Genomic DNA, 15413 nt, shown 5'->3' with positions numbered 1-15413 from the left:
TAGATTGTCAATGTTTTTATTTGTCACAATGTTTTTTTGGTGCACAGTGGCTCACCAGCTTACAGTAGGCAATGATAGCTCAAATAGAGAGAGAGAGAGAGAGAGAGAGAGAGAGAGAGAGAGAGAGAGAGAGAGAGAGAGAGAGAGAATTGAGTTGAACCTGAACTGAGAGAGCGACCCCACCTTTCTGCTGCCATCTGCTGGTTTGGAGGAATTCCTCTAACGTCACGACTACGTCCCTTTTGATTTCGTATCAGCCAATGGTGACCGAGTACCAGCATCGCTTCAGCCAATGAGAGCCTCGCATTCAGTTAAAGGTTTTAAAAGAGGGACGTTTGAAATCAAACAAGTGGCGTCTGAAGGAAGTATGACGACGGAGGGCTGAGACGGTCTTTTTGCTTAGAACTAACACTTGCTTTTTTAAATATATCGCTATACTTGGACAAGAATTAATAGCTGCTGTTAAATCTTTAAATCGAGGTTGATTTGAGAAACAGACTCTTGCCTCCTGTGCATGTATGTACGCTAACGAGCACGTAGCCAGCTGGTGGGGTAGCTAACAGATAGCTTGGTTAGCTACCTGCTCGCATTTCCATTTAGTCTTTTTTCCAAGTGGACCCAGGGGAGGTCTTGTTGCCGGCTGCTGTGCAATAATATATCTAGGTAAGTCACGTTATATAATAATTAACAGTGGTTTAGCGTATGCGTATGTTGGTAGTTATGGCTACCAACCCTCCTAGCTTCAGACGCTACGCTAGTGAGGCTAAAGCTAACTCGCTGATTTAACGCTTTCTTTTAATGTAGCGTACGTTAGCAACACGAGGATGGGGGTCATACTGGAATTCAAGGCAAAACTACCATCACTTTATCAAATTGCAGAGTGTCTACTCCTTAGCATAGTGATTTGCCTCCAACTTAAACTGAGCAGAAAACCTAGGTGTAACAATTGATATGGAGGGTTGTTTTTTGCCAATGAAGTTATTCAGCCCAAGAAACCTTTCAAATAAAAATAACTGACAAATTAGATTTGTTTTTCCACTGTTTGATAGTGAATGGTAGTTTCAGCAGATTTTGTGGGGGTGAGTGACGTTGCTGCTGGTGCTGCTATATGTGGTTTGTCTGATTAACATAACAGAGGCTCATCTTCCTTTTTCCCACAGTATGGATTCTGCCAGGCTCAAGCTGTCAAGGGAGATCAAGCCACAAAGGCCTGACGTGAAGGTAGCACAAATCCTGAACATCAACTCTTGATTAAAAAAGAAAAAAGAAAAATATCCATAATTAGTGCTGCTACACTGAAGAAAAAAACTGCTTGGTTCATGATGTAGGCACTGGTATTAAGCAGGGTGATGTGCTTATTTCCCAATTCGATGCTATCATGATACTTGAGTGGCAATTTTATATGTATTGTGATTTGATACTATGTTTCATTGGTTTTTATTTTTTTGATTATCCTCTAGTTTGTAGATGTAAAGTTCCCTGAGGCTGTGACTATCCTAAACGCCACAATGGGTCATTTTATACAGTGATGTCAATTTCCAGAAAATGGTCTCACCACAATGAAATGGCTATTACAGGGGCTAATATCATCACACATTAATAAAATTGGGCTCACTGAATCCACAAGAGTCTCAGATTTTCAGTCAAACCCAAGTCATGCAACTTCAAGACTGCTTTCGCCGTAATATGCATATATACACCATTTTAGCATAGTATAAAATACACATAATAAAAACAGCTGAAAACATGCATGGTTTGTGCCCTAAACCACATGGGATTGGCGTAAGGTGGGCATGTCTGCACGGGGGAGAGCTGTGGGTGCCCATCAAACCCATTTTCATTCAAATATCTTGAGTTCAGAGGTCAGGGGACCCCTTTAAAAATGGTCATGCCAGTCTTTCCTCACCAAAATTTAGCCTAACTAAAGCAATGTTTTACTCCCTTGCCAACAGTCTAGCATGACATGCTTGGTACAAACAGATTCTTTAGGTTGTATCTGCTTTCATATGATACCAATTTCCTTACTTGATATCGATTCAGTAATAAAAATGTGGTTTGAAGTTTGTAAAAAAATAAGTAATCTTTTTTTTTTAGTATTCCCATTCCACATTTCTTGCTCTAATAAGCCTTTCAAACAGTGTATTAATTTTAGCCGCTCCTCCACAAGTTAGTTCATTGTGTTTTGTGCTCTTCTTGAGTTACAGTTAAGCAGTGATGGACCAAAACGGATTCCTGTGTCACAATCGCAGACCATTCAACAAAAGCCTGTAGTCACACCAACCCAGCCACAGCGGGTACTGGGTCTATCAAATGGACCTCAGCGCATTCAACGACCCGTGAGCCATCAGAAGCCAATATCTCACGTTAGTGCTGTTAGCAAGACTACACATATTGCCGACCAGAATATGAACCCTGCTACTCAGAATGTAAATCCTGCAGCACAATCCAAACCTAGTACCCAGCAAAGCCAGCCGAAGACAAATGTGCCCAAGGTGAACCCTGTGCCAACCAAAACGGCAACAGAACCATCGAAACAGGACAAGCCTCCAAGTAAGTGTTGATAAACTCATTGTGGTTCGACTATCTTGTGTGCCTTTGGCTGCTAATGCATGCAGTTTCTTCTCCACTCAGGCAAGCCTGAAAAGAATGACTCCACAAATGCCTCTGCGTCAAAGTAAGTTCAGTCAGTTAAAGAGAAATTTTCCAAAGAAAGAGTCGCAGGTTGTTGGTGAAAGATTTCAAATGTTCTCAACCAGTTGGTCCTCTTGTGCCCACATAGGAAGCGGTGGAGCCTGGAAAATTTCGACATTGGCCGCCCCTTAGGAAAGGGTAAATTTGGCAATGTCTACCTGGCGAGAGAGCGTCAAAGTATGTTCATCTTGGCCCTGAAAGTCCTCTTCAAGAAGCAGCTGGAAAAGGCAGGAGTGGAGCACCAGCTGAGGAGAGAAGTGGAGATCCAGTCTCACCTCAGGTAGATGACAGATTTGATTTACATGTGGTTGTTATGTCACTATAACATACGACATGCCAAAATTCTAACAGGCTTCGAAATGAGCATTTCATACTAAAGGTCCTTTCTAGTGTAGTTTGACATGCAGGTGTTAAACCAGGGGACCACATGTTTTACAAGGGGTGTTTTGTTTCTTATAAACTGCATGTGATGGAGGTCACCGACACAGCCCAGCAGTTCTTAAATGTTTTGGGGCATTCATGGAGCACGTTTACATGCACACCACATTCCTGTATTATTCAGAATGTCCACAATATTTAGGTTGCGCATGTTAAGTCATGTTAACACGCACCGAACCCGATTTAAAGTCATATTCCGATTGGAGAGAATTCTGAATAAGACCCCTGGCATATGCCTGTTCCAACCGGAATATTGTGCCATGTAAACACCTTGGAATCAGAATTTGGTGTGCATGTAAACATAGTCATGGCCATAATGTCCCTTTCATACTACAGTTCATTCTGATTTGCCCAGGTTCTTGTCCTGGAAAATCAAACAAGTTTGTAATACTGTCTGTGGTCCAGACCGTTCTGCAGCCCCACTAGAGCCACTGGGAATTGGGTGTTGAAAGCTGCTCCTGTGCCTGCCTGTGTTCCATTGCATTTGATGAAAGTGTTTAAGCTGACGGAAGCTTGATGAAAATATAAACCCTAAAACAAAGTCCTCAATGGCAGTCATTCACTTTGTCCAATGTGGCACGTACTTCAAAGTGCAGACATTGTTGCTCACTGTACAAATCTCTGGCTGCTGTTTGTAACTGGATTGTAGCTTGTTTCATCTCAGCTCAAAGGTCTCCTTGTGTTGTGGAGCAGCTAGGATGTCATATTGGTGCCACATTAACTGCAAGCTGACATGTTAAAGGACTGTACCAGTGATGCTGAACATCTGGACCATTTACTTTTATGACCGCATTAATGCACATTTTACATTGCAGCAAACCATTTTGCTAATCTTGTGGAGTACTAAAGATTTCACAACATATACTGAAAATCTGAAAGTCGATTTTCAAATGAAATTTTTTTGTTTAATGATCTGCTCCTGTGGCTAACAACATTGTCGCCACCGATAAACTATTGAGCTAATCGGCTGTGTGAAGCAGTATTTCCCCAGGGACTATTTTCTGACAGACTGTATCAGTCCACCTCCAACACAGCAGTGCTGCTGCTTTTAGGAAAAACAATGTGAAAGATTCTATTACTTTGATGGTTTGTTGTCTCTGAAAGTTTGTTTTCATATTGCAGTGGAATGAATGGAAACCATTCTTTCCATTACAGGGAAGATGGCAGAAATAACAAGTGTAAATATGCAAAACCACTGATATGGTCCTTTTAAATGCAATTGGAATGTTAAACGCTTTTTACATTTGGCCATTATCAGTGCTGACTCCCTTGTGTCGGTGTTTCATCCTGACCTTCAAAACCAGTCAAAAATCAGCCCCCCCTTTTAAACAAAAAGCTTCCATTGATTATAAGTTGACATGAACCTGAAGCTAAAACACAGTCTGTCTCAGTTTGTGCTCTCATAACATGAGTTATTCACTCTTAACACACATCTTCTGTCATTTGGTAGCTCATGAATACACTTTAGCAGCAGCAACAAAAAAAAAATGTGCAACACGTGTCATGCAAGAGGATAAGCCGCTGTTGCCGAGTTGACAGCTATGGGGATGTCTGTAATAAATAAAACTGAATTTTGACTTTAAGCAAAGCAGTCTGTACATCTTGAAATATTGGTTGAGTTTAGCAACAAATATTTCTAGAATTGTGTGCTGTATCTGTCTCCCACAGGCACCCTAATATCCTGCGCCTCTATGGCTACTTCCATGATGCATCCCGTGTGTATCTCATCCTGGAGTTTGCACCTAAGGGAGAGCTCTACAGTGAACTACAACGATGTGGCAGTTTCAATGAGGAGAGGAGTGCAACAGTAAGTCTGCTTGCTGAATTAAGACCTTCATGAATTTGTATGTGACTTTTCATTGAGTGGTTCACAGTGCCAGCTTGGATACGTGTAGTCTTTTTTTTTTTTTTTTTTTTTATAGTGACAGTAGGCCGTCATTGATATATTCTGATTACTTGTTGGCATTTTGTAGTGTCACTGTTGCTGTATGAAAACCTTTAAAACCCAAATGATGGTGATTTTCATATTTTTATTACATGTTCTCTATAGTTTGACACAGTATGAGGACTTTTAACCTCCTCCCAACTGTCTACTTTTCATTCTATTGACCTGGTCACATCACCAAACTGCTATTTTCTATATGCCATTCTCTCTTTTTTTCCTTTTTTTTCTTCCTCCTTAGTACATCATGGAGTTGGCAGATGCCCTCAACTACTGCCACTCTAAGAAGGTAATCCATAGGGACATCAAACCAGAGAACCTATTACTGGGAGCCACCGGGGAGCTGAAAATTGCTGATTTTGGCTGGTCTGTCCACACACCATCCTCCAGGTAAGCACATACTGCTGTACAAACAGTGCCTGTTGGTTTTCATTCTTAGTGATAGAAAGTGCTGCCTGTGTAGGGCCTTTTTGATAGAACTGTAGTACCCTAGTGTTAGACGGGACAACTGTGTTTGCATTCGCTTGCATTTGTAATTTCAGTTGGCTGTTTTCTTTCATAAACAATGTATCTCCTGAGGCGAATGGGTCCCACATCCCAGTTATGTTGTCTTTGTGACTTGCACTGTTCAGGAGGTCCACCCTGTGTGGAACACTGGACTACCTGCCTCCAGAGATGATTGAGGGAAGAACTCATGACGAGAAGGTGGACCTGTGGAGTCTGGGGGTCCTGTGCTATGAGTTCCTGGTGGGCCATCCCCCTTTTGAAACAAAAAGTCATGAGGAGACTTACCGCAAGATATCAAGGGTAAGGAAAGGTGGACAGGAGACAGCAACCACTGGGGTTCAATCATTTGGATCAATTGATGAAAGCAAAATGAACTTAGTGTGAGATCTGCGATTATTTATTCATTTATTTTAAGTCACAGTGAAATTAAAATGGCCTTTTGTTCTTGTTGAATAATTCTATCATACATTAGTTTTAACAATAACTGTCAAAAAATTAGTTTTTATTTTCTGGTATATTTATTTTAAATTCCATAATTCTTTTGAATTTTCTTTTCCTCTTGGAAAACTATATGCTTAGTGGTTACTTTATGATGTGCCACAAGGAATACATTTCATTTACACCAAAAAAACATCACAGAAAAGCATAGAGCCATCACATAAAGTCTGAAACTTCTAAAAATTCACAAGTGGCATTAGTGGCAACGTGGAATGGCAATGCATTTTCGGGTGATCATCTGCTGAAAACTTGTCTTTTCTAAAGACATCCTGGTTGCTGGTTCCCAGTGGCTGGAATTAATTTGTTTTGAAGCATCTGGCATTTGATCGCTCAAGAATGAGCAAGCCTTTTCACAGTGGACTTTTTCAGCAGCAACGGGTATGGAAAAGGCTTCATTACCTTTTTTTGACATTTTGTGTTTATGCTCCAACTTGTCCACTTTTAAGTGAATTAGCTTCACACTAACATTCTATTTCAATCTGAAATATGTCAAATTATGAGAGCTAGGACACCACTGAAATTCAGTTTTCTTTGTGACCTATAGCAATGCATTTTTCAGTTCTGCCTTTTTTCAGTGTTTTTCATTTCATTTACACCTCTGTAAGTTTAATTTTAGTCTTCAGGCAGCAAAGTTTGGCTCATAATTGGTATTGTTTGTTTGCTCTGCATAAATGCTGTTTTTCTAAAAATCTTTTCATTGTCCATGTAGGTGGAGTTCAGTTACCCAGCTCAAGCCAATGTCAGCGCAGGTGCCAAGGACTTGATTGGCAGGCTGCTGAAGCACAACCCCATGCACAGGCTGCCCATCCAGGGAGTCCTGACCCACCCCTGGGTGGTGGAGAACTCTACCAAGAAACCCACCACCCTGTCAGCCAGCACAGAGCCTGCACAGTGAGCCCGTGTAGCCCCCACCACACGCTAGGTGATGGCTGTACGTGTTTTCATGACCCTGGGGTTTTTCAATGGAATGGGTCCAAGTGACGGGTCAGGGCTGAGCACAGGCTGATAACAGATGTGTAACGTGCAGCTGATTCACCTAAACCTCCTACTTTAACTGTGGTCTACTTCCTTTCTCCTTTGTATGAATGCTTTCTTTTAGCCACCTCAAGCCATTGTGTTGTCTTTCAGTCTTTTTGAATGTTCTTGTCATCTCAATGGCATTCTTATGTCTGTAAATATTTTACTGTTTCTCTTTGAAATTATGAAAATTATATTGACTCATTGAAATTTCACTACTTGAAGTAATAAATGTCCTAAAAATGTTCACAAAATGTGTGAAGTTGTATTAAACTTGTTTCCTTTTTGTATTACTAAAAATTAAGATTTGTTTTTTGGCAAGTTAAACTCCAGCAATTGTTACACATAAGGTAAAAGACTTTATACCAATGACCACATTGCTTTTTTTTTTTCTTTTATTTTGAGATATTCAGTACAGTGTTCATTGCTTGCAACAACACCCATGCTATACAATTTTGTCAAGCATTCACCAGTGGCATCTTTGGTTCAGGATACTTAGATCACTATACATTTTAAATGGGAGAAAATTAATTTAAAGTATTTTTGAGTGAGAGTAGACTGAAATTATTAGTTTTTCTGTTTATACTGTTGTACAGCTAGACACTTTCAAAATGCGTTACTACTACTGCAATAAAATGTTTCAGAATGCATTTGTTTCACGTGCTTTCATAGTTCAGTATTTTACCTATTCAACTGCTTTGGTAGTTGTTTTGCATGTTGTGCTTTTTAAAATCAAAGCACAGTTCAACAGCCCTGACTTTTTTCATGAGTGTATGGCGAAAATTAAATAGCTCATGTAAAGTTAAACAAATGGCGGGAAAAAACAGGAAAATATCTCCCGATTTTTAGGTGTAGAAGATTTTGATCGAATTTAGCCTCATATTAAAATAGAGAAACGTGGTCCAACAAGTTCAATGCCAAAACACCAATAAGGTTGTTTCATATACATTTTGTGTATTGTCAGTCTGTAAAATAAAGTACAACGTTGTTAGCAGATAGCTGCTGAAGAGTGGGAAAAAAAGAGGTTCATGTGTATGGGAATAAAAAATGTGATTGCATCTATTTGAACTCTCGGCACATACTCTGCCTGCATGGGTATTCGGGTGTTGAGCCGGTGTTGGCCGCTAGGGGGCTCCCTATGTATCTATAATGTGGAGTAAAAGGCCTGTGCAGGGGAAGATAAAGGCTGGAACTGCCGTGTTGGTTTGAATGTCAAAATTGTTAACTGAATAATATTTTGCTAATGTGCATAATGCCATTTTTTTTTCCTTTTTGCGGTATTATGGAGAATGCTCCCAAGTGTTCATAGCCGACGTAAATCTCGACGGCGGTGTTGAGCCAGCTCAATTTTTTATTTCTTATTTTTGTCAAGGGTCCTCTATCTACTATAAAATAATAATTATAACGCGAATCTAAATGATAGCCTAATATTTTTCAGTTTAGAGGTTTAGGTTCTGGTCTTCCCGCATGGATGGTTCTGTTATTTATTCTAGAAACGATTTCATAACCTGCATCGGATCTTGTCCAAAAACCGTCTACACATGTGAGTTGTAAACAGGAGCCTATAGACAAAGTTGAGCGTTTATTTAGCCTCTTACAATCTCCATTAAATTTCGCTGCGTGCTGTGAAGTGAAATCGGCCCTTGATGATAATAGGCCTATCTGATGCTGATCTTTATGGCAGTAAATGGTAAATCCGTGCATTCGTTTGCACCAAGTGGCTTGATGCTTCAAACAGATGGAGATCAGACCACGCAGAAATAACAGAGTTGGTCCAGATGTTCTCTCTGCGCTCAGGAGCAACACAGCGCATGAACAGGTAGGCCGTGAGGGCCCAGCCTGCAGCGGAAAATCTGGAGAAAGGACGACAACTTACAGCATGAAGGAATGTGATACACGAATGATATGAAATTCTCTGCAATCAAAAAAACATAACCCAAGACTATAAGATATGTATGTAGGTTATTTTGAATATGATTGTGAGGATGCAGCACTGTAGGACTGAGAAAGAGCCCACTTTCTTTTTTCTCTGTCCCTCCCTTTTCTCATTCACAATGACACACACACACACACACACACACACACACACACACACACACACACACGCAGTTTGCAGGTGATTATGTGCAGCCAGTCACTCGGAGGTATGGCACCCCTTACGATATGCTTCAGAGTCATGAGACCTCATGGCCAATTTAGGTAGAAAATAAAGTTACAATAAATGTGAGTAGGACTGTTTTCTCCATCTTTTGGTATTTTATTATAGAGAAAAAATACATGGTTCTCACCGTTTTCGTTGTCATTACATAAAACCACACACATTTTTACAATATAATTTCACTTATTTCTTTATTCTTTAATATTCATTTTCACGATATATGTTAACGACTTTGAGATATACATTCCATCTTTTTGAAACCACAATAACACACTACACATACGGTTTTTATAACATTTCCACAGGACCCATTGGATTGCACAGAATGAAAAATGTTTTTATGCACAATTTCTTCTGTTATGATCTCTTTTTGATTCAGACATCCGAATTTCGAGACAGGAATCTTTCAAATTAATGTTGGAATATAGCCTACATTTCAAATGCAAAATGAAAAACCATCTCGGAGATAGTCAAATTGAGTGTGCGGGATTTCAATTTAGGGTCCCCTTCTTTGTGAATTTAGCCTAAAATTGGGCCAGTAGGCTATGTGGGCTTAGAGATTACGCCGAGGCTATTACAGATTAGGTGCATTTTCTTTTATTGCCAATGTAAAATCTCAGTCAATTCATTTTTAAAAAGGGTAAATCCCTAATTTGAAAACCTGACCAATAAATCGTGATTATTCACGTTTATTTACTGCTTATTCAATACTCATTGTAGTCTCAAGATCTAGAGTTTAATTTCCACTTCCCAGTTTCATCATGTTTTCCGTGTCTGAATATCATACATTCAATGCATAGTTTGTATAGCTGCTGTGTAATATCTGATATTTTCACTGTATGCATTTCTAGTATTTTAACCTGCTCGGGGAAGGTCCAATTTCCTCATTTCTAACGAAACTTTTCTAATCTTATTAGTAATTCGATATGCATTCATTAAGTGTGTTGGAACACTTTGAGTTTTTACTGCTGGTTATTGCCATTTATGTTTTTTTTTGCCATCACGTCTGTCCACAGGCTTATCTGTGCTTAACGCCACATTCACTGCCCGTTATGATATTGCAAATCACCTAGAAGAAAGTGGCATTTTTCTTTTTTTTCTTTTTTTGTAAAATTATCTTACTCATCATTAAATCACATTATGTTTGTCCGCTGTCCATCAACAAACTTGACGTTAAATGAAGTGAATTCTCATGTGGGGAAGCACCACAAGAGCGATGAAAAGACGAATTGCCCTTTTGCAACTTTTGTTTAAGGTCAATATTGTAAACCTTCACTCCACTGGAAAATATGTAGATGTACTTTGTTCGCATATTTATACAACATGTATCATTGTCCATAGAGTGTTGTGGATGCGTTAGTTTCCCTCACCACCGGCTTTATTCTCTCTCTCTCTGTGTTTTGCGTGTGTGTGTGTGTGTGTGTGTGTGTGTGTGTGCGTGTGTGTGTGGTCGTGCGTGTGTGTGAACTGATGCAAGACTTTATGAGCGCGCAAATGTTTTGCGTGTGTTCTGTGCGCGCTTTTTACGCATGAATTAAGCAGGGGGCTGCGCTTGCTGGGTAGTCATGTTTTTCACTAAAATGGAGATTTGCAGTTAATATCTAGTTCCAGCGATGGCTTGCATCTAATCTTCTATGTTATATTTGTAAGCTTCTATGAGCCCCTCCATTGAATGAATGAAACCAGATATGCTGCATATACCTCCTATTACAAAGATGGCGACATCAAAGAAAACCTGGTGCCATAGCAGCTTTCTCCATAAAAGCTTGAGATGGAAGAGACTGGGAAGCAGAAAGCACAACCCTGCGCCTGTCAGGCTGCCAGTGAGACCCATGAGAAGGGCGAAATGTGGCACATAGATGGCCATGAGCAAGGTGAACACAACAAGGCTACATCGGAGAGTGAGGCCCCAAGATTTCAGACGTCCATCGCCTCCGTAGCAATCTGGAAAGTATGCACGTCCCCCGTCCTGGAAAAATGTTTTCTCTAAAACTTCGACGGCAGCAAAAAACGGCAGTGGGTATGACAGCAAGGCTTTGGCCACTAAGAAAATGTTGACAACAGCTCGGATGGTTGAGGGCAGGTTGTCAGTGATGACCTCCTTGGTGGCGTCAGCCCAGGTCAAATAGGCCACCAGGGCGAAGAGGCCCTTGAGGATGCAAGCAGCGATGTGGGTCCAGTTCATCATGCAGTGGAATTCGCTGGGTTTCTGCATGTTCCCCTCCAGAGACGGCAGGAAAATCTGAGAGGTGTAGCTGAATACGATAATACCAATAGAGATGGGGAACTTCTTGACATCGATGTAAAACTTGACCTTGTCCCAGGCCCAATCTCTTGCTCTAGAGAGGCAGTAGGCAATCACCAGTATGTTGATGATGAAGTGGGCCAGTGTGCACAGCAGGCTGAACTTGGAAACAGCTTTCAGGTTCTTGAGGAAGGCGCAGGGCAGGAGAGCGGCTGTGGCGATGATGGCCCAGGACTTCTGCGATATTGGCATGCTGGGGAAGCTGTTGTACATGAGATTACCACTGACAACAACATAGAGAATACAAGTCATGACTAGCTCTATGATTTGGGCTACATTCACGATATGGCCACCTAAAGATGGGAATCTGGGCGCACAGCAGGCGTTGGCAATGTCCACGTATGAGTCCCTCACTCGCACAAGCTGCCCATCTTCATCCTCCTCATACAGACAGGAAATTAGGATTTTCCCCGTGTAACAACACACCACTGCTGCGAAAATAATGAGAAAGAGTCCGAGGTATCCCCCATGCAGAATGGCGTAGGGCAACCCAAGAACGAACATCCCCTGTAAACACAAACAAACACATTGGACCTGATTATATGGATGAAGCGAATGCTGATCAGTTATGTTGTTGTAATGGATGTGATGAGGGTCGGCACCTCACATCAATACCTAACCACTATTATCCACCTTTATAGTCTGATGCAAGTCTTTGACACATACATGTATTCATTGCACGCACCGATTAATCAGTAATTCTTTTAAGTCACTATATTATTTTACAATCAGCACTCTGGTGTGTGTTATTCTTGGTGCATCGGCCTGTGGTCTCTCTTCAGTGCATGTTAGCCCAGCTTTCATGATGTGGGTTTTCCACTTCGCTTTGAGCGCATCCACCCCGTCTCTTATGTCATCACGAGACGGAGGAGACACACTCTGACGTCACGGTGACTGCCTTGACCACAGCCTTACTAAGGCATGAAGGGACAGCGTTTAGGGGTGTCTGTCACACACACACACACATACTAACACACACTATCGACACTTCACACTTAAATTGTGGCCCATCTCCTTTCTCATATAGTAACTTGGATTTATATTACTGCCTTTCGGGCAAAACAGCTGCGCGCACACGTGCGTCATAGTGCGTAAAGGGGTGGCTCACGTCGCCTTCTATTAAAAAAAAAAAGAATAGGTGTAATTGGCATATTTGATTCATTTTCCGTTTTATCCCCAATTTCAGTCAGTGTAAATGTGGTTAAAATAATAGAAAAATGTATTGTAAATACGACAAGTAATAGATGTCACTCTCGTAACCTCGTGCGTAAAATCGGCGCGTCTCCACATTATAGGGATTATACTTTAATTTTTACGCAGCGAATAGTTTGCTTCAGTGAACTTTTGTGTATTTATCTTATTAACCATATAATCCCACACGATACAATTTAATCTGGGTAATAACGAGCAGTTTTCAGGGACTGGGGGTGCATGACAGGAGGCATCACGACACAGACAATGAAAACCTCTACGAGTCGTGCCTCAACAACGCCTTTGCTGTTTTAAAAAATCATTGTGCAGCAATGCGTCCTGTGACGTGCAGGCAATTGCGCTCATCAAAATGAAGCAACAAACCAAACGGAAATAAAAACGAATGCAAATGTTTTAGAGTTTCGCCCTTTTTATCAGTAATAATTAAAAGCTATTTTTTCCGCCAGGTATTCCTTAAACAGTAGCCTACAACGTGGTTGCTAAGGGACACAGCCTATATTGAACAGCGACTTTTGGATATTCAGATGAACTTCTACTCAGTCACAGGTGTGCGTTTATCTTGTATTTAAAACAGGCTTACAACAGGAGACACAGCCAATCAGAACCCAGCACGGGAGCAACCCGTTAATCCATCGCATACCGGGACTGCCCGCTCTTTTAAGCGCGTCTTTACCTGGATTGCATTCGTGACGTTCCAGCCCGCCTCCCAAGCGGTGATTTTTGGTTTGACTTCAGTCAGTTCGGTTGTCAGACCTCCATCCTTTGAGGCTGAGGGCGGCGGACCGGTGCCGTCTCTCTGGTAGTGGCTGTCCCCCTCCAACACTCCTCCATCCCCGCCGATCTGTCCGCTCCCCTCTCCCCCCATCTCGTCGGATGTCAAAATGTCCATCTGCATCCCCTGCCTGTGGTCGTAGTCCAGATCATCGCAGGCGGCGAAGCCCAGAGCCTCTTCGTCGGTGGCGGCCTGGAATCCCATCCTGGCGAACATCCCGCTCACCTTCGCCTGGGATTTGTTGGAGACAGTGGTGGCTGCATTTGACAGTTTATTAGAAAGCTTGCTTCTGATTAACGTCGCCATTTTTCGCCCGTCGCTCAACTCTCAACTGTCTGTAGCTAAATTAGTTATTTCCACCCAATCAATCAAATTAGAGACTACTTTGGATTGCAACTCTTGGCACTTTGCATTAGATTTAGCCACGGGAAAACGCGCTTTTTCGATTTTTACTTCAAAGCTCCAGGTGGTTTTCAGTTGCTATCTCCACTTCTTATTGAAGGTACGCCTGCTGCTCTTGATTATCCCCAGGTTCATGTCACCTTCAGACGTCGCTGCTCCGTCTCTGCATCTTGGCAACGCACTCTAACGCTCGACGAATACGCCCGCTATTCAATATTTGGGGCAGCTCAAAGCGGTGCGCGCAACAAAGCTTTACGCATGTGTCGACCCGCCGGTTTCCACGGGGCCTATAATATCTTTTTCTTTTGGGTTATAAGGCAGCGTTTCCAAGAGTTGGTTGTTGCTTTTCAGGTGCCTTTACTGATGCCAATGCGGTACGGTGGAGCCCGGGGGGGAGGCAGGGAGGAGACACGTGTCCTCATCAGCCTGCCAATGCAAAGCAAGTCTCCAGCCCCCCCAGTGCCCCACCAGGAGAAAACGGGAGAGATTTGCTGCATTTCTAGGGGAGGTGCTTCAGTGCCCCCACCTTCCCCTCCCCATCCCATAATCTATAATACTTCATCCTAACATCCAATGACATTCCGGGGGCCTCAAGTCTTGCATAACTTTACGGATATAAAAGGGGGTTGGAAATTGGAGAAAACCCCACCAACTCTTTGGACCAGCTTATATAACGTATAACCCTACAATTTTGTCTTTTTTTTTTTTTTTTTTTTTAATGTTGCTTTGTGTTTTTCTTTTTAGCGACAAGAGGACGTAAAGCGCCGGTAGTACCCAAGTTGTGTCCAGTGGGATTTTATGGATCGGGCTTTAAAAAAAAATGTGCTTGTTTTTTATTGATGATGAGGGAGAATACTTTTGTACGTTTTGTCAAAATGATGGTAAGGTGGCTTTTGAGACCGCGAAAAAGATATCAATCTATGAAAATTTGCCTTCTCTTTTTTTCCCAGGTGAAACGTCAGACCTATTACACCGACTTTAATTGTATGATGAAGTCTTCATTCATGATGTCCTTTCATTCACTCCTTTTGACTCCTTTTGTCTCTGCAGCGGATAGAAACAGTCCAGGTTTGAGCAGGTTTTCCGTTGGAAAAAAAAAGCATACGAAAATAGATTTATTTAATCAAAAGCATAGCCTGCAAAGTTTGAAAAGAAAAACGTACAAAGGAACTACATGCAGCGAACATGGAAAAAGAATATAAGTCTTCTTTTTATTGACCTGGATTGGGAGTGCAGTTTTGGGTGGTATGTTATTTTTACTGTGTGAAAGATTCTGATAATGCTTCAACTTTTATTTTCAAAATGACCATGTAAATAAACCAGCCATGTGAGATATAGCCTAAAGAAAAATAGGGTTCCTGTTTGACGAAGAAAAGAAAAAAGAAAAAGAAAAAAGCGAGTGTGACTGAAGGATAATCTGCAGCAGTATATTTATGAAGTATATTTATGGCGTTTGTATTCCCTCTGATTT

The 15413-nt window shown here is 41.5% G+C and overlaps 2 protein-coding genes across 2 annotated transcripts; one reads left to right on the top strand and one right to left on the bottom strand.

The window, feature by feature from the left end:
• Positions 1-342: 342 nt before the first annotated feature.
• Positions 343-7391, top strand: aurka (aurora kinase A). The gene is made up of 9 exons (XM_030052640.1): positions 343-663; positions 1161-1221; positions 2205-2550; positions 2632-2674; positions 2780-2971; positions 4798-4936; positions 5313-5461; positions 5704-5878; positions 6786-7391. Exons 2-9 carry the CDS (start codon positions 1162-1164, stop codon positions 6969-6971), a joined length of 1290 nt encoding a protein of 429 aa, XP_029908500.1. The 5' UTR covers positions 343-663; position 1161; the 3' UTR covers positions 6972-7391.
• A 2545-nt stretch (positions 7392-9936) lies between these two features.
• slc32a1 (solute carrier family 32 member 1) lies at positions 9937-14360 on the bottom strand. The gene is made up of 2 exons (XM_030052666.1): positions 13442-14360; positions 9937-12063 (listed from the first exon to the last, which is right to left on the bottom strand). Exons 1-2 carry the CDS (start codon positions 13844-13846, stop codon positions 10876-10878), a joined length of 1593 nt encoding a protein of 530 aa, XP_029908526.1. The 5' UTR covers positions 13847-14360; the 3' UTR covers positions 9937-10875.
• Positions 14361-15413: the final 1053 nt, after the last annotated feature.

This window comes from Myripristis murdjan, chromosome 5 (genome assembly GCF_902150065.1).
Source record: "Myripristis murdjan chromosome 5, fMyrMur1.1, whole genome shotgun sequence".
In the NCBI taxonomy this organism is placed as follows: Eukaryota; Metazoa; Chordata; class Actinopteri; order Holocentriformes; family Holocentridae; genus Myripristis; species Myripristis murdjan.
Note: the sequence above shows the minus strand (reverse complement) of the source record. Positions and strands in the feature narration are given on the sequence as shown.